We start from the raw sequence: 23,831 nt of genomic DNA, 5'->3' as shown, positions 1-23,831 counted from the left end.
CTAGATCCGGGAAAGGATGGGCATACAGGGGTGTCTCTGGCGTGGATTGGTCGCGATTCCCCAGATTGTCATTATCATTTTATCGGGAATACTCGACCGGGGTCTTGATTTATTTCTCCTTCTAATGTTCCAAATTCCAAATTCTTTAGTTTCTTTTTCTCAGGTAGCTTGATAATACATTATTTCTCCAGTTTCGAGCACCGAATCGACTACCGCCTAGAGAACCGGTTTACCGACGACTTGCAGGGTTGAAGGGTTGAGCAGAGATTATCTAGATGCGCATGGTTGAAGATGATTGGCCGCTGGCGCCCATCACTACGACATCGCTACTGTGCTAACATACAATATCTACCTGAAGTCGGGCCAGCAGCGCCGTCCAGCCCACCATATTCATCTCGAGCATCATGACGCGAAGGATAGTATGTCGCAATCTATTTCATCTATTCCTATTAACTGTTGTACATATGCATAAGCCAAAGCTAACATCGTCCTCTCTAAACAGGTGCGCACCATATCCCAGCTAACCGCTGCAGCACTTTTCGCATTCCTGATCATCTTCTTCCTCGATCGGAATTTCCGACTCCTCCCCAATGCCGTCCACGAGTATATGCCACAGCACCATCATGGACAAGTCGTTACCGATATAACAATAACCCAGTGCTCCAAAATCAATCTACTTTCCTCCTGCAAGCTCGACCCCGAATCCTGGCATCGAGTGGAGAAAAACCTCTACTTGGGCAAATCATGGGTCTCTAGCGCCTACCTTCACGTACAGAGGAAGAAGGAGGAGGAGCTTACCACCACCGATAAGGTCGTCATAGGCGTCACTGTTAGTCGACAGGACCCTTCAACGGGTGCTAAGGGTAAATCCGATGGGAAATGGGAGTCTCGTCCGGCTGGGTTATGGGTATTGCGATCATCTAAGCCGACGGCGAGCGATTCTAAGAAGGCCGTCACCGCGGTCGATGTCCTTTTCGGCGACGATGCTGTGGAAGCTCGGAGTGGATGGCAGTTCCAGAATACTCCATTATTGCTCGATGCCGGCGCAGACATACCAACTGCTCATATCACAATCCGGCAAGGGAACCAGATTGAACCTGTAAAGCCTCAGCCGCGGGTGAAGGATAATGGAAAGTTCAAGATAATGCAGTTGGCAGACCTACACCTGAGCACTGGCGTCGGTCATTGCAGAGATGCAGTTCCCGACGAGTATGAAGGAGGGGTTTGTCTTGCGGATCTGCGGACCCTCGACTTCGTGTCCAAGCTATTGGATGAGGAGAAGCCGGATCTGGTCGTCCTTAGTGGCGACCAGGTAAACGGAGACACTGCGCCCGATGCGCAATCGGCGATCTTCAAATATGCACAACTACTTATTAAGCATAAGGTTCCCTACGTATCCATATTTGGAAATCATGACGATGAAGGAGCGCTATCTAGAGCCTCGCAGATGGCGCTGATTGAACAGCTGCCATATTCGCTATCCGTGGCTGGTCCGGACGATATTGATGGAATCGGCAATTACTATATCGAGGTTCTGGCCCAAGGGACCTCAAAGCATTCTGCATTGACAATATACTTGCTTGATTCACATTCATATTCCCCAGACGAACGGCAGTGGAGCGGCTATGATTGGATCAAGAAGAACCAGATCGACTGGTTCAGACAGACATCGGAAGGTCTGAAGAAAAAGCACAAGGAATATACTCATATACATATGGATCTCGCCTTCATTCACATACCTCTCCCGGAGTATAGAGATGCAGAATCCCCTCGTGTAGGCGAACTGAGGGAGGGTGTCACGGCCCCTAAATACAATTCGGGATTCCGCGATGCCTTAGTTGAGCAAGGTGTTGTAATGGTTAGCTGTGGACAGTACGTATCCTTCCCACTTTTCAGGTTTGTCTCTCTAGTACTCTAGTACTAGCTAACACTCAACCTTCTAGTGACCATGCCAACGAGTATTGCATGCTTTCAGAAAATGAGGAGACGAAGAAGCCCGAGCTGTGGATGTGCTACGGTGGTGGCGCGGGATTTGGAGGATATGGCGGCTATGGCGGCTACGTCCGGCGGGTTCGGTTCTTCGACATCGACATGAACAACGCCCGAATTACGACTTACAAGCGACTTGAATATGGCGATACCGAGGCCCATATTGACAGGCAAATAATTGTCGACGGTGGGAGCGTTCAGCCTCCCAAGGAAGAGAGTCAATAAAAAGAAGAGTGCTACATTTCGAGACCTCATGGATGACTCCTTTACCGACTCCCCTCTATCGAAAATGAGATACCATCATGCTTTACGAACTCTCCTTGCTACGGGAAGTCTGGATTCCCCTCTGATCTATCGTTTTACCACCTTGGATTGGGATGATATTTTTTTGTGACGATCTGAATCCGCGCGGGCGGAAATGATTACGTAGGCACGACTACGACAACAGCAAAAGCAACAGAAAAAGGGCGCAACGGGGCGTTATGGGAGCAGCGATAGAATTGGTCGGCGGCAGGTGGTATTGTCATGCTCCGTGTATCATAAAAGAGCGATGGGCAGGCGTATATATTTCCAGCGGTAGTTGAAAGAAAAAGAAAATACTACGGCCGTGAGTTTCTTTTGGGCATTGCCTTGTTGACTGTCTGGTTGTTGTGGATCTGATGATATGCATACGCATATTCCCTTTCTTGCTCACCTATCCCTGATTACTGACACACCTGTGGTTGGTATTGGCATGACCAATTGCATACAAGGCGATGCTGCTGCCGGATTGTGTATGAGTATGTATGCTTCCATGATCAGGCCTTAAGGAATCTTATCTAATGTGACTCCGGGTAGTGCAGAGTTCCATCACGAATTACATGGTCAAATTATCTCGTAGTTGGGAGGCTCATTGTGTCTTGCATTTACGGATTTGTTTGTTCGTTCACTTGCTGTCAGGTTGTTAAAGACATGCTATTCACGAAATGCAGGTGATATTTTTAAGCGAGGTGAAGCAATTGTATTCCTGTCTAGGATAGGAGAGTAGAGGAGAGTAGAGGAGAGTAGAGGAGAGTAGAGGAGAGTAGAGGAGAGTAGAGAGGAATAAGATATGTCTCCCTCCACGAGTCTCCCTCATCGGATTTCCGTCTGACCCTCGTTCTGTCTTGTCAGGATGCCGTTGACAAAGGCAATATCGTTGATCAGATCCATTGTCAATGCTGACACCCTGACATATCCACCAATGTGTCCAGGTGCTCCCCCATGAAGGTAGAGCATGGATCCAGCGTCATTGTCCTCCTGCTCGTCGCTTTAGACACCCTTCGATGTCAGCATTGTATTGGTGTCGGGACCGCTCCCATGTCCATCCTTAGGACCACGAGTTACCATGGTCGCCAGCGGCTCCTAAGATATATAGAATTAGCCAACGGAGTTTCTATATAGGTGACTGTGTAGACTTACCCGCCACGATAAACATCGTGACAACACTTCAGCTGATCTGAAAGTTACTGAACACTTAGGCCATGTTAGAACTTCATTCTGTTTCATGGGTAAGTGGGATGTTAGGGACTTACTCTGTGTTCTTGGGCGGTAGAATGCCACTCTACCCCCCAGGCACCTGCTAGATCTAACAGGTGCTGCCCCAAGTGGATGGGCGGCGGCGCGGGTCCACTCCCATTGCTTAAGACCGTCATGTTAGCGAGGCGTCGAGATAGAAGTGATCTATACAAGAAGAGAAGGGAACTTACTGAAGGAGACGATGGATTGGGTACAAGGCCACTCTTCTGGGCCTTCTTGCCCTTGCTTGCTGGTCTCTTGTCCCACCGAGAGACCAGCTCCCGTAGAAGGACCATCAGGTCTCGCCAATAGGGACGGTCCGTTACGGACTCCCCGATCCTCATTTTTGCATGATCCACTCGGGTGATTAACCGAGTATCAAATGAATGACTTAGGAGGACGGGAAATTAAGAGGGAAAGGGTGGTTAAAGAATAGAATAATTCTAGAGTCGGAGTATCTCACGACTGGCGTGATGCCACCACGCTTCTGTGGATGGCGTCGTAGTGCTAACGAAAATGTTAGTTCACTGTATCTAACGATCCCCGTGTCTTCGTATCCTCAACTTCTATACTTACTTTTGATCTTTGGCGGTGTGTTGTGCCACCAACGACCTTGGTGTGTTGGCCGTGACAACAACGTACCACTCCATAAAAAAGGGACGCCGGCACGCCAGGCACGCCTGGATCGGGTATGCCTATCGTCGGTGACGCCCCTCTCTCATGAGAGCGAGAGACGGTTGATGATAGACACACTGTCGTGTCCTATAATTATAGGACGATAATTAATGATAATAAATGATTATTATAATAATTAACGGTTATTATAATTAATTATTAGTGCGTACGTGCATATGCACGACGCGGTCGATAAAGTTCGTTAAGTTTATCGAACATTAATTTATTTTCAACACCGTTTAGTGGTGTGAAATGAAGTGGAAAGGAAAAGGAAAAGAAGAAAAAAAGTCGTGAGGGAGATCCGGTGTTTTATACCTTGTGGACGAAGGCCTGAGCATTGAGTCACCGTAGATATCTCAGCAAAGTGTGCCCCATGCTTCGTGGTGAACGGTCCGTGAACCTCTTTCCAGCACTCGTTGCAGCTGTAGGCCACTTTGTTCATCGACGTCGTTGCCAGGTGCGTCGAAGTGTCAAACTGTAACAACCTAAATACGCATACATACACTTCGATGTACTATGACTGTCGAAATTCGAAGGGTTTGGGTGGTGAAGTCACTTCACCTTAAGTATATTTTTACTTAGGTATTCGTACTTGTACATTGAAACCAAAATCACATCCAAGGACAGCTAAGGAGCTGGCCTGTACCAACAGCTGTAGCTAAGAATATGTAGCCATTTTATTATATGAGGTACTCTCATATATCTTATATAGAGCATGTGTACCTCATGATCCTATTGTAGATATGTGGATTCTACAAGCATGAGAGAAGGTACATTCGACATCTAAATCAAAGCATACACATCTTATGGATGTGGTCTATCCTACCTAATGAACGAAACACTGTGGACGTCTATAACCAGCAAACTGCCTTCAACCACAACCCCGTCTACGCGTCTTAATTCCCCAAGTCCCCACGAACTCCATCCATCCCACTAACCCCATCCACCCCCTTAAACACCCTCAGCGCCGCCTCATTCTGCCCCCTAACATCGAAATCATTAGTAAACGCCGCCATCTCCGCGAAAAACGCCCTCATCCTCTCGGGATCCTCATGCATGCCGTCCTCAGCATACGCGTACACCCTGCCGAACTTCCTCGCCAAGTCCACGACGGCCTGGCTCCTCGGCCTCCTCACCTCGTCAAACGCGGCCAGCGCGCGCGCGATCTGGTCGGGGCGCCTGACGAGCGCGAACAGCGCGTCCAGCACGGCGGCGTCCTCGAGCGCCTGCGCGGCGCCGTTGCCGGCGAAGGGGAGCGCCGCGTGGGCCGCGTCGCCGAGCATGGCCACGCGGCCGCGCGCGTAGGTGGGCGCGTGGTCGTGGTCGCCTGCCGCCCAGGAGGCGCTCGTGTCGCGGGCCACCATGCGCACGATCTGCTGCGCCTCTTCGCTGTAGTCGGCGTACAGAGCCGGGTCGAGCGGTCGCGAACTCGCGTTCCCGTCCCCGTTCTGCGAAGCCGGGGAGACGACAGCGCCGCGCACGGCGACGCCGGCGCTCAGGCGCGTGTTCTTGTTCAGCGGGATGCAGTTGATGTGGCCCCGCGGCCCGAGCAGGATGGGGACGCTGGTGGTCCACTTGGGATTGATTTGCTTCCGCGCTTCTTCGGTCGAGACCAGGGTCCGGTAGATCTGCCAGCCGTCGTGGTTCTTAGGAGATGCGGCTGGGTGATCCGCTCCTAGGAGGTAGCCGCGTGTTACGCTGTGGATGCCATCTGCGCCTAAGAGACAGTCTGCCGTTGTCTCGGAGCCGTCGTCGAATGACAGATGGACAACATGCTTGTCGGAGGATTTCTCGGCAATATTAACAAGCCTTTTGCCGAAGCTGATGTGCTCTTTCGGAATCAGAGCGAGAAACCCATCTAACAAGTCAGCTCGGCTGACTGTCTTCCTCCCCTTTGCTCTCCCAAGCTCTGCTACTAATTGGCCATGATGTGGGCCTTGGCCCAGTATCACTTCGGTTACCATTTCCTGGTTCTCGTCGCCCATGGTAAGTGCCTTGCCGGAGTACGCCTGTCTCACTTCATCGCCAAGGAGCGCCATGGCTTTGATGGCATTCAGGTGTAAGGCGAGACCGGCGCCAACATCTTGGTAAGCCGGCACTGACTCGTAGACATGCACATCGAGATGTGGCTTTTTAATCAAGCCTGCCGCAAGAGCCAGTCCAGCGATACCTCCGCCCACTATAGCAACTTTTACACGATGATTCTCAGCCATCTTCGACCTTGTATATATAGTAGAAAAGACGTTGGAACCACATGGTGACTGAGGGATTTCGACACAAAACGGCTTTAACTTTGCACGATTCGAGGAAACGCGTAAGTATCGACGTCACCAGCTCTCGAATAACTTCCCAATAAAGCTATAAGTCACGAGCTTTCAACTTATCGAGGTACTGCCATAACAAGCGTAGGTCTGTGCTTATAGTAGCCATTGCTTGCGAACTCCTAACCGTTAGGTAGGTAGATAGGTAGGCAAGCCGTTAAATAGGGGACGTTACATATATGCGATATGGAACCTGAGAACTAACCTTGATGGTAATTGAGTTATTTGCTTGAAGACTTCAAGCAAAGTAAAGCCACTAAAGCAAAAGGCAGCGCCTGTCAGATCTTTGTGAATCGTGAAAAGGTGTCACAATGAAACCCCATTCCCTCGTATGCACCACTTGGTGCATACAAACCTTCGATAATTCCCGCATCATCAGTCGGTGCGTTTATTGAAGCTTCCTTAAGAGCGTATATGCACCCGCCTAGCTACGGCGAGGAAAAAAGTTTGACCAAAAACTCAAGTATGTAATAAGAGGCGTACACGTAGAGTAGATGGGATGTGGTTACATAATTTGCGGGAGCGCGAGGTTCCATCCTTCTCATGATTCGTCCATGTTGGACGGATAGAGCCAACGACACTTGACTTTCCTCTTCATAGGACCAATCAGTCTAGCCGTCGCCTTTGAGGTGCGTACAGCAACTTAATTGGACAACGTTCACTGATGCCTGTATTCTAATTTGGCGGAACGCGTGCTTTAAAGGGCCAGGAGTTGGACCGTGCCGCTGGGTTCCTCATCCCTCTGTTTCCCATCGGAAAGGAGAATCTTATCAGATCAAGACTCGCCCGATGACTGGGGACAACTAAAATGGCTCGTCAGACGGATCACACGTGGCGTGACCGGCGTCAAATAGTCCCGGAAATGTTGAGGCGAGGATAATCTTAAGCGAAAGGAGCCCATCTTTTACTATTCCAATCCCAAGGTGAGGTAATTGTCGGTGAGTTCAGGGGGTCATACGATCGATGGGACGTTTCGAAACGCGCGGAGAGCGAAGTCGTCTCACTTTAGAAGGCATTGCCGAACTACTATGTGGATTAATATTCAGCCTCATTGCCAAAAACCCTTGCCAGCCCTTGCCTAGGCCTGCTTGTCAAGTTACCGAACGGAGTATTTTAATTGTTTCGGCACTGGGCTCATTTCCGGGGAATTGGATAATGAGGTCAAGTTCATGTTTTATCTGATCGATCCCATGTTTTGTTTCCGAAGCATTTCTGTACTAATGTAACCTTAGTCAGGTATAAATGGGGCTAAGCATAGGATCCGATATCGGTGGTCATATTTAATCAATCAGTACCTAGGTACGTACTATAAATTACATTAAACTTCACTGATCAGATTGATAAACTCTTGTACTCCGTGCGGCTGGATCAGAGCTTGTTAGACTGATTGATTAGATTAGGTACCTATTGCCCGGCTGATCCTCCGATCCGCCATTCCTTTAAACAAATCAAACAGAGAGAAGTTGTGTTACCTCATTGGGCTGAACCACCGCGTTGTTTTACTGTCCACTATACTGTGCTTCCAGAATCTGAGAACGTTTTCCGACATTTCAAGTTTATCAAAGTTGTCAAGTTGTTATACCATAGAAGCAAGCGAATTGTAATAGTCCTCCAACTTCTTGGCTAATGCTTACAAACTCGAAAAGAGTATACGATTATATCATTCTCGTTGCTTATGATCACATTGTCTGTCAGTTTCACCGATCGCGTAGGAGGCTTTAAACTACACCGCCAATCAATAAGCCTCGATATGCTGATTGGCACCACTTGACATCGGTTACCTAAAGACAGCACTAGAAAAATTAAATATGTTGGTTCCGCTTATCGTTAGACAAGAAAAATCAGACGCCAGAAGACAGGATACCCGAAATTACCAGACCGGTAAAGAGCCTGATCAATGATGGTATCAGTCAGCACGATAATAGTGTTGTTTTTTCGTAGACATTCAGAACGAATGAGGTTTATCTCGGTATCTTGAACCCGTCGGGACCAAATTCCTACTCCACTGAGCCGGTGCCGGTGTTATACGTACCGAGGGAGAAAGAATAGACTGGTCCATGTTTGGATGATGACACCGTAGTCGCAACGTTCGGGTATGTAAGAGCCCCAATTTTTTGGAGGTCCAGGGAGAAGATCCGGGGTAACGGGCAGCAGCAGAAGCGGCAGGCCAATACCACCCGGCCAGATAGACAGGTGACGAAATATTGTGCAATACTTGACGAACCAACCAGAAATTCCATGTATCAATGTCGGCTCTACGAGTAGCAATTACATACATCATATGGTTACTGCTTCTGCGGACAGCCGATGAGCGTGCATAAAAAATCTGATAAGCGTTGGTAAGTAACATCCCTCCAACGCCCCTATCCAAGCTATCCTAGCCATCTTGGCTGCTTCGTCATCAACGAAAAGAACAGGAATCAGGGGGTTTCGGGAAGGCTTAAATTCTAGGTATTCATAAAAATTACGAGGGACTGTGCCAAGTAGAAAACAAGTATTCATTGATACCTAGGCAGGCGAGACAAGCAGAAAGCATAGACATGTGTAATTTCGGAAGATGATTTATTATATGTAATGAAATTGCTTAGCTGGAACACGCACGATCTTATCATATCAAGATCAGTTATTAGTAACGGGGCAAGCTTACCACAGACCCGCGGATTGACAACTGTCGACAACATGTGCAGATGTGCAGGCTCGGCCAGGATCGGAGCCCCACATGACTTATATGGCTCTTTCACTGTCGATAGACTTCGACTGACTGGGCAGTCGCGCGTTTTGAGTTCAATTATCAAAATCAGGTACGGTACACAGTACTAAACATACCCGAGCTTAATTTTGGCTTTGAGCTACTAGACTTAGGTATTCACAGCAATCGGCAAGAGCGCAGGACCCAGACTCTTGTCCACAATCGTTCCACTTAAAAATTGATGCAAGCAAATCTGGCCATCTGATAGGGTTTTTTACCTTTTTACCTTTGCCCCCCTTGTTAAGCTCGTACCCCTGTCATCATCATTTTCAACAAACCCGCGACGATTGAAATATTTCTAGATCGGCACCCTTTTTTTCTTAAGAAATCTCCTTACTAACCAACCCATCCCCTTCAAGGAACGACTCAGGACTCCATTGTCACGATATTGTCGTGCACCTCTCTCCCTTTCCCCTTTTCGAGCTTGTCCTGTGCTCTGTTCCTTGTGACTTCACTCTGTCGACCTTTTTTATATAACCGTGACGTTCACTCTCAATTGCTTTGTGGTGTATCTTATTGCCACACAACATCACGCACTATCGCCACTACTCCACTCCACAAATTCACCTACTTCGACAAGCCCCTGGGCAAACAACACCAAAAGGGGACAGGACAATTCGACGACACGACGCGTAAGAAGAAAGAAGAGGATTTGTCTCCAAGTCCCGACCCCTCCCCCACCACTTTCCCCAGAATAACCGGCTTCTCGGTAATCAATTGATTCTGGTATTATCGGTATAATTGGACTCGACTTGTCCAATTTCACATCAGCACACGAAACTCTTCCTTCCCTTGTACTGCCGTACCTTTGCTGGCCATGTCTCTTGACATTGAGCCGCAGCTAGTTGACACGGCGGCCGGCTATGTGTCGGAGGAGGAGACACGTGCACCTTCTATTGCTCCGTCCTTAACCTATTCGGACGACTCCGAAGATCAGGATGAACCTCAGCCACCCGAGGTGACTCCACGGAGACGGCGTGCGTCTACGAGACTGATCGCGCAAAACCCGGCGGATGTCCAACGCATTACTGGCGAATCCACCGAACAATTGCTCAATCGATGTTGCGGCGGTGGTTGCTGTATGAACTCACAGCTGAAGAAAGAAGGACTCAAATACGAACGCATCCCACTTCCGGACAATGACGCCTTTCGTTCGCTTGGATTGAAGATTGATGAAATCCCTACCACCCTGACCAAGGTTCCGGACATGCCCGAGCAGACCACCTTCATTCAATCCATTCGACGCGTCTCGTCGAATCTTCCGTCCCCAACCGACTCGGCAATTTCTTTCGGAAGCCAACCTAGTTCGCCGTGCATTGACACCACCCCCAAGAACCTTGCCCTCGAAGATCTTGATACCACGATACAACCTCCGTCTTTCGTCCAGCCGCATGCTCCTTACCACGTTTTCCCGGCCCCAATTCACAACACCCGCGAGTTGACGAGGGAAGGCGCTGAGAAGCGCACATTTCACTTCGACATCGACATCACCGACTATCCTCACGAAGAAGGTGTAGACTTCAAAGTCGGTGGCGCCATTGGTCTCTATGCCCCAAATGACCCTGCTGCCGTAGAGCAAATCCTCGACTTGCTCCTTGTTCCGCGATTCTTGCGCGGCAAGCCTGTCTTGCTGCGCACTACGCGTGGCCGCTGGCCTACTGTTTGGGGTGAAGATCAGGCCCGAGAGTTGGTTACCACTCGAAGGGACTTGCTTACTTGGTGCTCTGACATTCAATCATACCCTCCTACCAAAGCTCTTCTGCGAATCCTTGCCGAGTATGCCATTGACCCCAACGAGAAAAAGATTCTCCTATTCCTCTGCTCTAGCGAAGGACAAGGTGCATTCTGTGATCTGCGTACTGGACCGCATACCTCTCTTGCTCAGATCCTGACCGCGTTTCCATCCGCCAAACCTCCTTTGGATTTGTTATTCTCAGTACTCCAGCAACTGATGCCACGATTCTACTCCCTTTCTAATGATCCTCACGAGTCTTGGGAAATTCGCGACGGGAAGCAACACCGCCTTATTGAAATAGCTGTCACCGTTCAAGAGATGAGTGACTGGCGGGCGGGCACCCGAACGGGTGTAGGTTCCGGTTTCCTCGAACGCCAGTCTCGCAAGTTTATGGAGCTCCAACATGCTGGAGATAGCTCACCTCGGCTCTATGCCCCTATTTTCAAGGGGCTTATGGCTAACCCGCTAGCTAAGGAATTCGTGTCTGATGGTCCGATGCTCCTTATTGGGGCTGGCGTCGGCATCGCCCCATTCCGTGGCTTTGTCCAGCATCGTCTGAAGAACGCTAACTGTGCCAACAAGGTATGGGTTCTTCAGGGCATCCGAGATTCGCTAGTTGACGAGCTATACGGCGGAGAGTGGGGCGTGCACGAGGATAGAGTCAAGAAAGTTGTCCAGAGCCGGCGTGGTGAGAGTCGCTACGTCCAGGACGAGGTTGTTCATCAGGCAGACCTTGTGTGGTCCATCATTAACTCTGTCGATGGTCGGGTCTTTGTCTGCGGTAGTTCCAAGGGCATGGGAGAAGGCGTCGAAGAGGCGCTCATCAAGGTGGCCATGCAGAAGGGCAACTTAGAGCATGACGAGGCTGGGAAGTTTTGGAATTTGAAGAAGGACGTCGGACAGTACATCACCGAGACGTGGTAATATGCCTGCCTTCTGCCTTCCCAGTAGGCTAGGGAGATGAGGCTGTACTGACATAGACTCTTATGACGGCTGAATGGTTCCTTTAGGGTCCAGGGATCATGAATTTCTGCTTTTCTAATCATTTAATGGCGTCCCGAAAATCACCTAGAGGTCTGGCGTTCGTCTAAGCTGGATAAGGCTGGACTGGTCGGGCTCAATTTTAAGAGGTGGCATTTCTTCTGTTCATAGCATCGAGGGAGTTTGCATATGAGGACGCTCGGAAAAGGTAAATCGGTAATGGATGGTGACGACATGCGATTCCTTACGTACAAAGTTTTATGCGATGCTTCCCTCTCCTTGAGAAATAGGAGACTGTATATAGGAGTTGCACCGCGTATATACTACATAATTCAATTATGGCACTAAGTAATATCCCTTGCTTATTGTTTGCATTGTCGTGTTCCTCACAGAATCCGGCATACACAGAACGTAACTCTATTAGGATTTTCAATTCACTAAGCTTCTTACTAGGTTCCTTACGATGTTAGCAACCAGATGAAGATTCTAGGGCTCGACATACGATAGGTCAAAGTTGAAGAAAATTGCCGAATCGGGAAAGCATCTAAATCCCGTGTGGCAGGATCACGGTACCGATTGGCTACGCCATGAGCGGGCAGCTCCGTAAGCCTTTGATATGCAGGTCTATTTCTATTGTAGGTCTAGTCGGCAGGTTAGGTAAGATGTGAAGTCAGGTCAAGAATAATCGTAGGTAGTCCTCTTGACTCCACAGCAAAGAGGCTGCTTTATAGAGTATAGGTATTGAAAGCATGACGCACATGGGAAGAGTGGTTATACGGGTGATATACGGGAAATACTATGCTTGTGCTTGTGTCAATGCCGATCTGTGTAATTAATAGCATTGCCCCCTTTTGATAGTGCCTCATATTTGATCCCCCATCCCATCACCGAGACACCGAGACGCCTACGAACCGGGAATATATGAGATTTTAATCAAAAACCACGCGAATTAATGAATGATGGGATGCAGAACGGGTCGTGTAGTATCGAATAAGCGCCGGTAGCAGGCAACTCATCTATACTCCCGCCCTCAAGCGAGTTGCCGAACGCGCAAAGGCGGCTAAACAGGCGATGCCAATCGACTTCATATGAATCGCGGGGTAAAAAAGGGCACAAAAAAAGGCACAGCTGTGAGACGACCCCTTTTTTTTCTCAGGATGTATAAAAAGAGCCGCATGCATGTCGCCTAAGATGTGGATGAAATAAGAGGTGCCACAAGACCACAAGAACACAAGATGGAAAATAAAAGAAACAAAATTACAAAATACGCCGACATGCTAGAAAATCGAGTTTTAGTCGGGGCGCAGGACTTCGCTTCGGGGGCGATGCATGAAACTTGACGGACCTGACTACTCGAAGAGTCTGTTGGTTTGGTTAGGCAGGTTATGTCAAGGCAGAGTTGGATTTCAAATTGTTTGGAAATCAGACCGATGCTACTGGCATTTAGATTATGAATAGATGTGTAAGCAGCAGACGGGATGTCGCCATTCGGCCTTGACCGTCTCTTGCGCTATCACATCCTACATAGTCCAGACCCACCCGCAGACAAGCGCTTACCGAGACTTGCCTTGCAAATCTGCAAGTCTGCAAGTATTACGCTACACGACGATAGTACTCCGCATATGGACACATATCGAAATTCGCAATAGTAAGGATGAGCACAAGGCAGAAATCTATCCGGATGTCTCAGCCCATTATGCGGGATATAGCATAGTATGTGTTACGTCGTGCATGTAGCTAATTCGGGAGTATCTACAGTACTATACTATGGAGATACTTGGAAATATAAAGACGAAATAAAAAAGGTGCTCGCCTAATGTAATGATATGGTGGTATGTGGATAAACCGCGGATGTTTCGTATGGCGTATAGCGTGATAAAATGGATAGGTACCTAACCTACTCAAAAATGCTTGGTAATTTGATGAAACAACCTATCAACTTGATACTGCCGCTTCCTTATTAAAGCTTACATATCCGTTCGGTTTACCAAGGGGAGCAATTACCAATATGGAAATAACCAGCCTCCTAACCTGGATAGATCGATCGATCTTACGTGTTTAATGCAAGAAAGAGATACCTAGGTAAAGCTGGCCGGGAAGGTAAAAGTAAGGTACCTACGACCTACCCCTCCATCCGTATTTTCTTTTGTGACGGATTCGAAGCTCATGTGCATCAGCGGGGCATTGGACACACTAAGAAAGTAGGGGGGGTACATATTGTACCATATAGTACATGAGAGATAGCGTGTTTCTGGACATTTCTCCTTCCCTCCAGCATCTTTTTCATCCCACTTGGATCATACATAAGTTTTTTTTTTCATGCTATGCTCAATCCATAAGCTCCATAAGTTGTTCCCCATTCATCATTCGTCATTCCCACTTGCCGGTTTTGAAAGGGGGTTATAGCGTTGCTTTTCCGTTACGTTGGAAAAAATAAATAGACCACGATGCGCCCGCATATTGTCACTTCAGCCGTCTTTTCCCTCTCTAGACTTACCAGCACCTCGGCCACCTCTCGGACAACCAAAGCTCTCCTAACTTCCAACTTACCCCTTAAAGCCCTCTCTGCAGCGACCTGTCCCACCCAGAGACTATTCTCCTCTACCGCTTCCCAGTGTACCTCTAAACCCTCGACGACACCCTCCGCCCCCTACAGCACAAGCACAAGCACAATGGCTTCTTCCCTTCTCGAAAGCGTCAAGGCCCGCCGCACGTACTACGTGCTTAACAAGGAGCTCCCCATCTCTACGGACCGTGTCCAAGAGATCGTCAAGGAGACCCTCCTCCACGTCCCCTCATCCTTCAACTCCCAGTCCAACCGTATCCTAGTCCTCTTCGGCGCTGAGCACGACAAGCTCTGGGATATCGCCAGTGGCATTCTAAAGACTATCGTCCCTGCAGATGCCTGGGAGCACACCGCCCAACGTATGAACGGCTTCAAGGCTGGCGCCGGAACCGTAGGCTCCCCCCTTTTCTCTTCTCAGCAATACTAGGATAGTTCGCTGGCCGTGGTACTAACGCAGCAAATAGGTCCTGTTCTTCGACGACCAGAACGTCGTCAATGGCATGCAAGAAAAGTTCGCTCTGTACGCCGACAAGTTCCCCATCTGGGCCCAGCAGTCAAACGCTATGGCCCAGTACGTCGTCTGGACCGCCCTTACGGCCGAGGGTGTCGGCGCCAACCTCCAACACTACAACCCTCTCATCGACGTGAAGGTCGCCAGCGAATGGGGTATCCCCGAGAGCTGGAAGCTTAACGCCCAGCTCGTCTTCGGCGGCCGTAGTGGCGAGGCCGGTCCCAAGGACTTCCAGCCCATTGAGGAGCGCTACAAGGCCTTCGGTGCTTAAGTGCACACAATACGCCAAACAGCGATTATCACCTCCACTATTGCTGCTGTCCTGACTCCAACCCAACACTACCATGGTTGGGTCAGAGAAACAACCTAAGTCTCCAAATCTAATCGGTGTCGCGTTACGTCTATGTCGAGTGCGTAAGGGAACCTCAATCATCAGTCATCAATCATCATCTTGGAAAGAAAGGACAGGAACTGGATTCATTTTTAGAATGCTGGCTTTGCTGCTTTTAGATAGACGGGCGAGGGGAGAACCTCCCTTTTCGTCGCGAAAGAGTTCCTTAGACTTTACTTACTACCTACCTACCCCCTTAGCCTAGGAAGCGTTCAACACCACCTATTAGAACTATATAACTAAATAAATTAGTGAAATTGACCAGCAACGAGAAGTTGTGACGAGAATGTTGTTTGAGCTTGGTGTGATTTATTGTGGAGGGGTGGACGGAGACTGGAACCCATCCTTTATAATGGGTCGCCTGTCTTCATATGCCAACGTCATTCAAGACATTTCAGGCTGCTCAAACTTACCTTAGGTAGCGTTGGTTTCATTAAGGACACAAGGTTCAACTGATGTCGAAACAAAGTTAGCCGCATGAGATAGCTAGCCGCTCCCGGCCGGTTGGGTAGGGTTGTGATCGGGGATGGAAATCATGTGACGACCACATATAGAACTGTGACGTGAACCTGCATGCATGAATCTAGGATTCATACCTCGTAGCTACCTTACGAGTTTCTGTCCGCTGGGAGGAAAGAAAATAGGGGTCGTTTATAGGCGGTTGTATGCACGGACGCCTTGTTTTTGAGTTTGACCCCTATTTGAGGAAAGAAGGGTATATATGACATACCCTATCTTAGGAAGTATACAATGATGCCGGGCATAATATAGTATTGCATGTATATTATCGAGGACTTCCACAGATGCTGTGCCGTGTCATTACAGCAGCCCCATACCAAACCAAACTCGTTTCACAGACGGTTGGGCTGGGATTGGCATTACCCCAAACCCGAGGATCACAAGGTTGATGGCGCCACGCCCTATCCGAGTGAATGAATGTCTCTATGACGGGACATTCAAGAACGCTAGACTCTTATACCTATCACTCCCTCCAATAACTTGCTTGGTGTACATATAATCGTTGTGCGCAATAATGCCATGTTCTACTCCAGAGGTACGATAGCCTAGAAGGGAAACATTGACTAATATATCACCGAACGAACAGAATTTTACATGACCAGCATCTATGTATGTACTTATATCCAATATCTATATGAATCTATACAGCAAAACCTCACCCCAAGAAACCTAACTTGACCCAATGTAGAGGAACCAATAAACCCCTAGGAAGCAGGCATAAACCTCTCCCCGCCCACCGCCCCAAGCTTGAACGCGCGCAGCGAATTCGTCGATTGCTTCGAGAAATGACCGTGCCCATTTCCCGCGATGCTTCCCGCGCTGGACCTCGACGCGGACCGCGCGTGGCGGACTCCGGGCAGGTTCACAGAAATACCCACGGCACCAGGGGCCTCACTGCGCGGACGCCTGGTATTCAGCTGTCCCATGAGAGAGCTCATAGCTGCGTGGACGTTGCTCTTGGGGCCGGTATGAACGTTAGTAGCGGCGCTCATGTGCGGGGTTGGGAGGCCGCCGATGACGGGGTAGTAGGGGGCATTTTGTTGCTGTTGATATTGAGCTTGTAGTTGCGGGGTGTGGTTGAGTTGGTTGTAGTTCTGGCTCATGGGGGATAAGTGCTGGCTCTGCAGCGAGTTTCCGCGCGACCGCGACCGTGATTGGTTCAGCTTGCTAAGGAGCATCTCGGCTGAGGGCGACATACCGGTGGACGACCGAACGCGAGACGGTGAGCGGCTAGATCCGCGGCTGGATGGGGGAGTCGGGAGTCTAGCGTGTCCGGGGATCAGCGTTTGGTTCTTGATGCCGAGACCCATCGCCATGGCTTCATGAGGCTCAGCCGGAGGCGTGTGTGAGCCCGTCTGCGCCATGGCCTTCTGCAAATCCTCAAAGTTCATTGGCATAGGAGGCATTTTGCTGAGTCGCCGTATCGCTTTGCTATGCTTCTCCACGAAGCTGTTCATAGCCTTGAGCGCCCCGGGGTTCTCTCCCGTCCGCATAGCATCTCCCGAGCTCCTTCCTCGAGCTTGGTGTACGGCACTTAGGGTCATAGGATGTTGTGGGATGCTGGTTTGTGTATCAATTTGCGCTGAGCCTAGGGTAGCTCGGACCTGCGACATGACGTTGTCGAAGTCGACATTCTGATTAGGGTTGGCGCGCGACATGTAGTAGGATGATTGCTGTCCCGTGGTGAGAACGTCAGTGGCTGCTTTGTGTGTCATCACGAATAAACTTCCATCTCGAATGCATCTACGCACTAGAGCCCAACGGGTCCTGGCAGGGTTTCGTTCGAGTTCAGGTCTATAGACTGAGCATTGAGCCAGTTGGGCGTAAAAGATTCCAAGTCGACGTGCAATGCGCTCGAGGATCTGAAGAAGGAATGTCGAAAGAGCTGTCATGCGATTGGCTTCAAAGTCCGGGTCCTGCATCTTGTCGGCCGAGTTATATGCATTGGCGATGCTGTCGAAAGCATCCATACCGGTACCGATCTCCTGGCGAAGATCTTCAAGTAATTCGATGTCCAATTCTACGCTCCTAGCTGCATAAGCGAAGACACCGCGTTCTTGGAAGCGGAGAGAACTTTCGGCGCCGCTGATAAACTGACCGATAAGAGCTACCTCGTTCATACAGGACACGGCGTCTGGACCCGTATTCGCGCGGGCTACCGCTCCTAATACATCGGGCAATTGGATATTTGCGCCTGCACCACCTGCGTTAGCAAGGCTGAACGACAGCTTGAGAACAAGTTCTTGAAGCTTCGCTCCGAAGAGAGCAGGGAATCCCATTTGTAATAATCTGCTCTGGTAGCCATAGAAAGCGCGAATAGCGATTGTGCTGGGCAAGTTCTCGTGGAGCCACATATTAGTGCTCCCCAAACGGTCATACGATGAGGACGTTTTGATCGATGCCCCCTGGATCTCGTGCATCTCGATTTGATGTGCCCCTAGCGTCTCCACGATGGTGCATAGGTACGCGGCCCAAATATCGTATAAAGCAGATATTTCCTCCTCACCGTCTTGGTAGTCGGGTTTGGGTGTTAAATGTCCAACAAAATACTTGCTTAGAAGGCTAGTTACCTCGGGGTTATTGGTATGAGCTAGGTTGTCAAACGTCTTTGAACAGTCCACGCCTGCATTCGACTTGATGATTTGTGTGCCTCCAGGATGCATAGGACTAAAATCAGTTACATCGTATACACTTCCGTGAACTCCTATCCACATCCGCGATCCTGGTCTATGACCAGTATGTTGAGCAAGTTGAGATAATGAGATGGTCGGTAGGTTGCAAGGAAGGGGCTTAGGAGTCATGAAGACGTCGAGCATAAACCGCCGTTCTGCAAATGCTTTGTTGACGATTAGGTCAACGTTTTCCATAGTTGCCGTACAGTGGGTATATATTGCTTTGCGAATTCCATTCATCACAGAATCGAAAACGGCAACAGAGCCGCACACGTAAAGGTAGCCACCTAGGCCGCCCTGTTTCTTTGACATAACAAGATCGGAGATGGTGGCACTTTGCTCGACGATTAGGGTATCGATATAACGGGGAGGAATATGTTTCTCGACTAGGTCGCGCGAGTGCGGATCGTATGCAAGGCCCCTGGAATCCCTTGAGAAAGCTACATGAACCTCCATAAAGTCCGCGTTCACGTACTCTCTCAATTCGTCCTCGAAGCAAAACTTCTCGCGCGACTGGACACCAAGATACAAATAGTTCTTGCCCCCAGACAAGCCGTCGGTGGTCAGGCGATATTGCCAAAAGCTTCGGAATGGGGCGATTCCACTACCACCAGCGAAGAAAGCGCAGGGAGCCATGTTATCCAAAGGTAATTGGAAAGACATGGGCCGGGAAACGCCAACGAGGATCTCGTCATCAGATTCCATCTCATTTGATGACGGGTACGGGTTGAAGAACCCACTTGCAACGCCAGCGCGTCCCACATCTTCTTGTTTGGAGAACGTTGAGCAGAGCTTGTATTCGGCGCGCGATATAGCCAAGTCAACGGTGCTGGGAAGAAGTTCATCAGTATAGCTAGCTATCGAATATGTACGGGGGATCTCAACAGAGATGAGACCAGCTAGCCACGAAAGGTTGTCCAGGCTAAATGCCTTATCCCAAATGTGAGTTGGAGTATCCATGAGGGCATCTTGTAGTATGTCGCCCAGTGAGCCTCGAACAGGCCACTCATCCGTGGCAAGGACTTGGAGGACAGTGTTTGAGGATGCAGCAAGTAGACTATGAATCTTCAAAGCGAGTTCTTTTGTAATAGGTACTAGGTGACCGCGGCGGAGGATATCGGCTACCGTCAACTTCTTTATTGTCGTCTTTCTTCTCACAGATGTGAGATGCTGTTCAAAACGGGACCATGTACCGGCCACATCAACCGGGTCATCGAGGCGGGTCTCCAGGCCTAAGGCTGCCGCAACCTTTGCACATTCATCCCAGCTGTTGAGAGGCATAACTGCAAGACGATCACCGGGCATGAAAGTAATACCCGTATCTTGAATATCTAAGGTGACGAGACCAATTGACCGTGTTGGATCGGAATCGACATTGGATCGGTTTAGAACTCTTGTGATATAGCGACATTCTTCGAAGGTTCCTCGCATTTGGTGCGGTTCTATTGGCAAGTTACCCCCTACATATTACATATCAAATTAGCTTCTAATAGAATTAGAGTAATGGGAGAAGCTATCCAGGCTCCGATAGATAAATTTCGGAGAAAACATAACGGACTTTATCAAAGAGGTATTAATGACTTACGATATGGCTCGAGACGTTCCTTCATTGCGTCCGAAAACTGTTTATGGGTTTCTTCCCACGGGCGAGACGCATCTGCAGCGCCAGACGCACCATTGGTTTCCGTTCGCCCTGTCTTTGCAGCGATTTCGAGAATACCAAAGACCTTATAGCGGTGCGTCCCCATGAAACCTCTTTCGCCTGTATATGCCTCAATAATGCCGTCCAAAACACCCATCAGTCGCGGGTCGCCAGACTGCTGGACGAACTCGGGAATTCTATAATGATACTCGATGGCAGCAATAAAGGCCCGAAGATTAGAAGGTAGCCAGGCTCTCAAATGTACACCTTCTGCACCAAGGAAAGAGTTGTATCTTTTAGATGTTAGTTATATTACTTTGGGGTTATATATGGATTCGTGGGATTAATAGGGCAGTGGTAAGGTTGAGGGCAGAGTAACAACATTGAAGCTCAGCTTACTTTTTGCGACCAAGGAAAGCGTCCATGACAAGGTAGGGAGGGAATTGTAAACCTGAAGAAGCCGGGCATCTCTTAGACAGTGGAGCGGAGAACTTGGCCCAACGAACCCATTGGTGCACAGGGACATAGTTCTCTCCCGAGTTTGGGTTAACGTTGATGGAGTGAAAGGCGTTTGGCATGCGCTCCAGGATCTCCTTTAATCGAATCATTTCGCGTAAAAGTCCTTCAATGTTCTTGTTCATGACATGCTCTTGGCACGCCGCGATAGCATCCGGCCCATGCTGGAAAGATGCTGCAAAAGTCAGTATCTGAATTCCTAGCAACCCAAGGATATTGCTAACCTGATGTATCGGCGCAACCCTTGAGAAAAGCTACCTCGGCTTTCTCGCCGAACATTGACCATCGGAGGTCTATGTTCTCAGAACGTGCAACGTAAGGATAGGTTGAAGTAGGGTCTCTGATCTTGATGTTATAGCTGGATTGGTCGGGAAACGTGAGGTGTGGAAGTGTTCGACCCATGCGTCGCGAGATCTGATAATACGGCAACGCTATACACAGCGGGATAGCGACAAGCTCTTCACCAAGCTCATCACCCATAGGGACGTTCGGCGGCTTCTTCTTAGGGAGAGCAGAAGAAATTCCTTCGCTGCCATCATATTTGGATACGAAGCGATAGATAGAGCATAACACTGAAGCATTAAGTTAGTGCTTAGAACAATTAAGCATGAGCAGCAAAAAATAGGGTTGTAAACTTATAGTGTCTAAGCGCACTTCAGAAGGCCTTCATTGTCCTCAAGTAAAACCAAGCAACTGAATGGTAGACTTACTCCCTAAGGCTACTAAGGCTGCCCATAGTGCCTGGTCTGGAATGACTTCTTTGGTACCCTCCACAAGAGCGAGCGCGGCAACGGATTCTTGGACACGCCCTCTTGCAACGCAACCAGGCATTCGCTCGCAAAGATCAGCCCATATTCTACCCGGAGTCCTCGATAAAGCACCGATGGCCTCTTCGTAGTCCGGGGGACAGAATCCATGCTCCGCGCTGAGATAGCCATCAAGCCAGCCGGTCTTGGGGCCAATTTCCTCCGCTCTCAACATGACTTGTCTAGCTGGCGCTCCCAACGCCACAGCTAACAGGTCCTGTTCATGAGCGTTGAACGCATCGATCTCTGCCTGAGTTTTGGCCGCGTCGATTTCCCGGACAGATGGAATGTTATTGTACAGCAGCTGATTTATTGATTTGCGTTCTCTGAATGAGATATGTTTAGTCTAGGGATGTATCGGCTCATCTTACAATATTTTCTTACCTCATTCGAAGCCACTCTTCAGCATCAACTCCTCGTGGGATCTACATTTGTTAGTTGGCCATAGAGAAGCATAGGTCATCTGACGTACATCGAATGCTGCGTGTATATCTCCTGGTTGACTGTAGCCAGAGAACGAGCAGCCTCGGGGGCCCATTCGACTATTACTCCTGCTTGTGTTCGTATGGCCGACTGGACATTGCCCGCCAACGGAACCGGAGACCGGACACGAACGTTCTGACATGATGGGTATCTTAGTATCAACTAAAAGGGAATTAGGATATCTCAAGGGGTACTGCAAGTTAGTGAATGTAAGCAATAAAGAGGCCACCGGGGCAGAAACATAGAACACCACCAGGGCAAATGGAACAGAGCGAAATCTATTCTATGAAGCAGAAGAATATAGATGTTCAGTTTGAAGCATCTCTAAGCCAAAATGTTTTGATATTTGTTAGAAGACCTGTAGACTTAACAATATCGAGCCTTTGAGCCCTGTGGAGACATTTTCAGCCCCAGTCAGTAACTAGGAGGCTCATAACTTGCCGCATCACAGTATCTTAGCTGCACCGGTGATAACGATGCCTGTGCTTCACAACTAGATGGGCGATGATCATCTCCGTGTGACGCGTAACCTCCTATTCCTTAACGGTACTCGTCATCCAATATGGGGTCGCTGCCACCAGTCCAATTCTAAGCGAAACATGCCAAGGTAACCAATAGCTCGCAGGCGAATTGAAGTCAAGTCTGTGATACTGGGTTTACTCTTGGCGTCCCGATGCTTCAGAAAGTCTAGAGATTTACCCGAGTTTTCTGGGGATAATCTAAGTCCTAGATCTGAAAAATTTGAACGACAAGTTTCATTCAAGCTTTCTCCTAGTCCCACCAAGCATCTTGTTATCGTTCGGGCGACATTCTGAACTCTTGCTGTGGAGTAGAGGTTCACGAGCGCCTCATCTTAGAAGTTGCAATGGAGGAGCAAGCGAGCTAACGGCTAATTAGGTAGTCTTGTAAAATATCGCATCATCGCCCACGGAAAGCCTTGCGTTTCCTCGCGAATGAGGCATGGGGATACATCTTAATGCTGATACCTAATAGATTAAAATCTAATATGTTTCGTATACCTGGGTTATACTATGATATTATCTTAACCAATTGAGATGCCCACGTTGTTGCTTCGGGAGGTCAAAGAGTCGAGAGATTGCTTTAGCTGGTGTTCTGGGATTCGATCTGGTCTGTTGCTTCGAGCATCGAATTCGCTACTGAATAGGAAATATGTCCAGCTGGGCAGGAAAAAGTTTGAAATGAATAGAGCTATTTTGATCTGAAATGCTGGGCGTTGAACCTGAAGACGCGGCTCGTCCCTATTTTAAAAATAAGCAGGGTAGAGTTAGGGCAGAGTCAGGGTAGCACTGAGAGGGTTACAAGGGTTAAGGCGGCTCTTAAGTTTAGAAACCTCGACCGGGGATCGCTCGTGAAACAACGCGTTTAAGTTCATCAAACACCCAATTACCTAATAATTATTGGCGTTTTTCTTGCCATGTTATTGGCTTGCTAGCTTACGTGCCTTGGCACCTTCTATGATTCTTCCATTTCGTTCTTATGTCGCTTCTTTCCGCTATAAACCTGCGATCATGTTACTTTGGCTTGGGGTTAATAGTTGAGATCTCTAGATCTTCAGGCTGCTCTGCCGCTCCCTCTTTGATCTGCATACGCATGTAGATCCAGCCGGCTAATATTTCACTCGTTAATCTTCAACGATTTAATTATGTAGGTTATGGACAAATCCCCGTCTTTTCATTGCTATAAGTAGGCAAACAAACGGTCGTATAGAATCTCAACAA

The 23,831-nt window shown here is 48.9% G+C and overlaps 5 protein-coding genes across 5 annotated transcripts; 3 read left to right on the top strand and 2 right to left on the bottom strand.

Moving 5' to 3' along the window:
- Positions 1 to 11: 11 nt before the first annotated feature.
- Positions 12 to 2,706, top strand: F4807DRAFT_404577 (calcineurin-like phosphoesterase). The gene is made up of 3 exons (XM_047996131.1): positions 12 to 419; positions 503 to 1,872; positions 1,944 to 2,706. The coding sequence occupies exons 1-3, from the start codon at positions 405 to 407 to the stop codon at positions 2,212 to 2,214; spliced, it is 1,656 nt and encodes a 551-aa protein (XP_047859311.1). The 5' UTR covers positions 12 to 404; the 3' UTR covers positions 2,215 to 2,706.
- A 2,147-nt stretch (positions 2,707 to 4,853) lies between these two features.
- F4807DRAFT_8784 (FAD/NAD(P)-binding domain-containing protein) lies at positions 4,854 to 6,949 on the bottom strand. The gene has a single exon (XM_048003595.1). It carries the CDS (start codon positions 6,411 to 6,413, stop codon positions 5,097 to 5,099), a length of 1,317 nt encoding a protein of 438 aa, XP_047859310.1. The 5' UTR covers positions 6,414 to 6,949; the 3' UTR covers positions 4,854 to 5,096.
- A 2,817-nt stretch (positions 6,950 to 9,766) lies between these two features.
- F4807DRAFT_8737 (uncharacterized protein) lies at positions 9,767 to 12,052 on the top strand. Its single transcript, XM_048003587.1, has one exon. It carries the CDS (start codon positions 10,088 to 10,090, stop codon positions 11,927 to 11,929), a length of 1,842 nt encoding a protein of 613 aa, XP_047859309.1. The 5' UTR covers positions 9,767 to 10,087; the 3' UTR covers positions 11,930 to 12,052.
- A 1,710-nt stretch (positions 12,053 to 13,762) lies between these two features.
- F4807DRAFT_404568 (Nitroreductase) lies at positions 13,763 to 15,734 on the top strand. The gene is made up of 3 exons (XM_047996130.1): positions 13,763 to 14,097; positions 14,164 to 14,943; positions 15,017 to 15,734. Exons 2-3 carry the CDS (start codon positions 14,434 to 14,436, stop codon positions 15,332 to 15,334), a joined length of 828 nt encoding a protein of 275 aa, XP_047859308.1. The 5' UTR covers positions 13,763 to 14,097; positions 14,164 to 14,433; the 3' UTR covers positions 15,335 to 15,734.
- An 809-nt stretch (positions 15,735 to 16,543) lies between these two features.
- F4807DRAFT_404564 (uncharacterized protein) lies at positions 16,544 to 22,374 on the bottom strand. The gene is made up of 7 exons (XM_047996129.1): positions 22,082 to 22,374; positions 21,994 to 22,034; positions 21,514 to 21,935; positions 21,028 to 21,375; positions 20,687 to 20,978; positions 20,231 to 20,580; positions 16,544 to 20,105 (listed from the first exon to the last, which is right to left on the bottom strand). The coding sequence occupies exons 1-7, from the start codon at positions 22,232 to 22,234 to the stop codon at positions 16,678 to 16,680; spliced, it is 5,034 nt and encodes a 1,677-aa protein (XP_047859307.1). The 5' UTR covers positions 22,235 to 22,374; the 3' UTR covers positions 16,544 to 16,677.
- Positions 22,375 to 23,831: the final 1,457 nt, after the last annotated feature.

Source organism: Annulohypoxylon truncatum, assembly GCF_022578515.1.
Source record: "Annulohypoxylon truncatum strain CBS 140777 unplaced genomic scaffold F4807scaffold_1, whole genome shotgun sequence".
Taxonomy (NCBI): Eukaryota; Fungi; Ascomycota; class Sordariomycetes; order Xylariales; family Hypoxylaceae; genus Annulohypoxylon; species Annulohypoxylon truncatum.
Note: the sequence above shows the minus strand (reverse complement) of the source record. Positions and strands in the feature narration are given on the sequence as shown.

Bases quoted from the DNA above. Each gene is read 5' to 3' on its own strand.
- F4807DRAFT_404577 (XM_047996131.1), top strand. The intron at 1,873-1,943 runs GTACGTATCCTT...TCAACCTTCTAG, and splicing joins GTAATGGTTAGCTGTGGACA to TGACCATGCCAACGAGTATT.
- F4807DRAFT_8784 (XM_048003595.1), bottom strand. From the start codon at position 6,413: ATGGCTGAGAATCATCGTGTAAAAGTTGCTATAGTGGGCGGAGGTATC.
- F4807DRAFT_8737 (XM_048003587.1), top strand. From the start codon at position 10,088: ATGTCTCTTGACATTGAGCCGCAGCTAGTTGACACGGCGGCCGGCTAT.
- F4807DRAFT_404568 (XM_047996130.1), top strand. From the start codon at position 14,434: ATGCGCCCGCATATTGTCACTTCAGCCGTCTTTTCCCTCTCTAGACTT. The intron at 14,944-15,016 runs GTAGGCTCCCCC...CGCAGCAAATAG, and splicing joins TCAAGGCTGGCGCCGGAACC to GTCCTGTTCTTCGACGACCA.
- F4807DRAFT_404564 (XM_047996129.1), bottom strand. From the start codon at position 22,234: ATGTCAGAACGTTCGTGTCCGGTCTCCGGTTCCGTTGGCGGGCAATGT. The intron at 21,936-21,993 runs GTAAGAAAATAT...TATCTCATTCAG, and splicing joins GAAGAGTGGCTTCGAATGAG to AGAACGCAAATCAATAAATC. The intron at 20,581-20,686 runs GTAAGCTGAGCT...AACATCTAAAAG, and splicing joins GCTTTCCTTGGTCGCAAAAA to ATACAACTCTTTCCTTGGTG.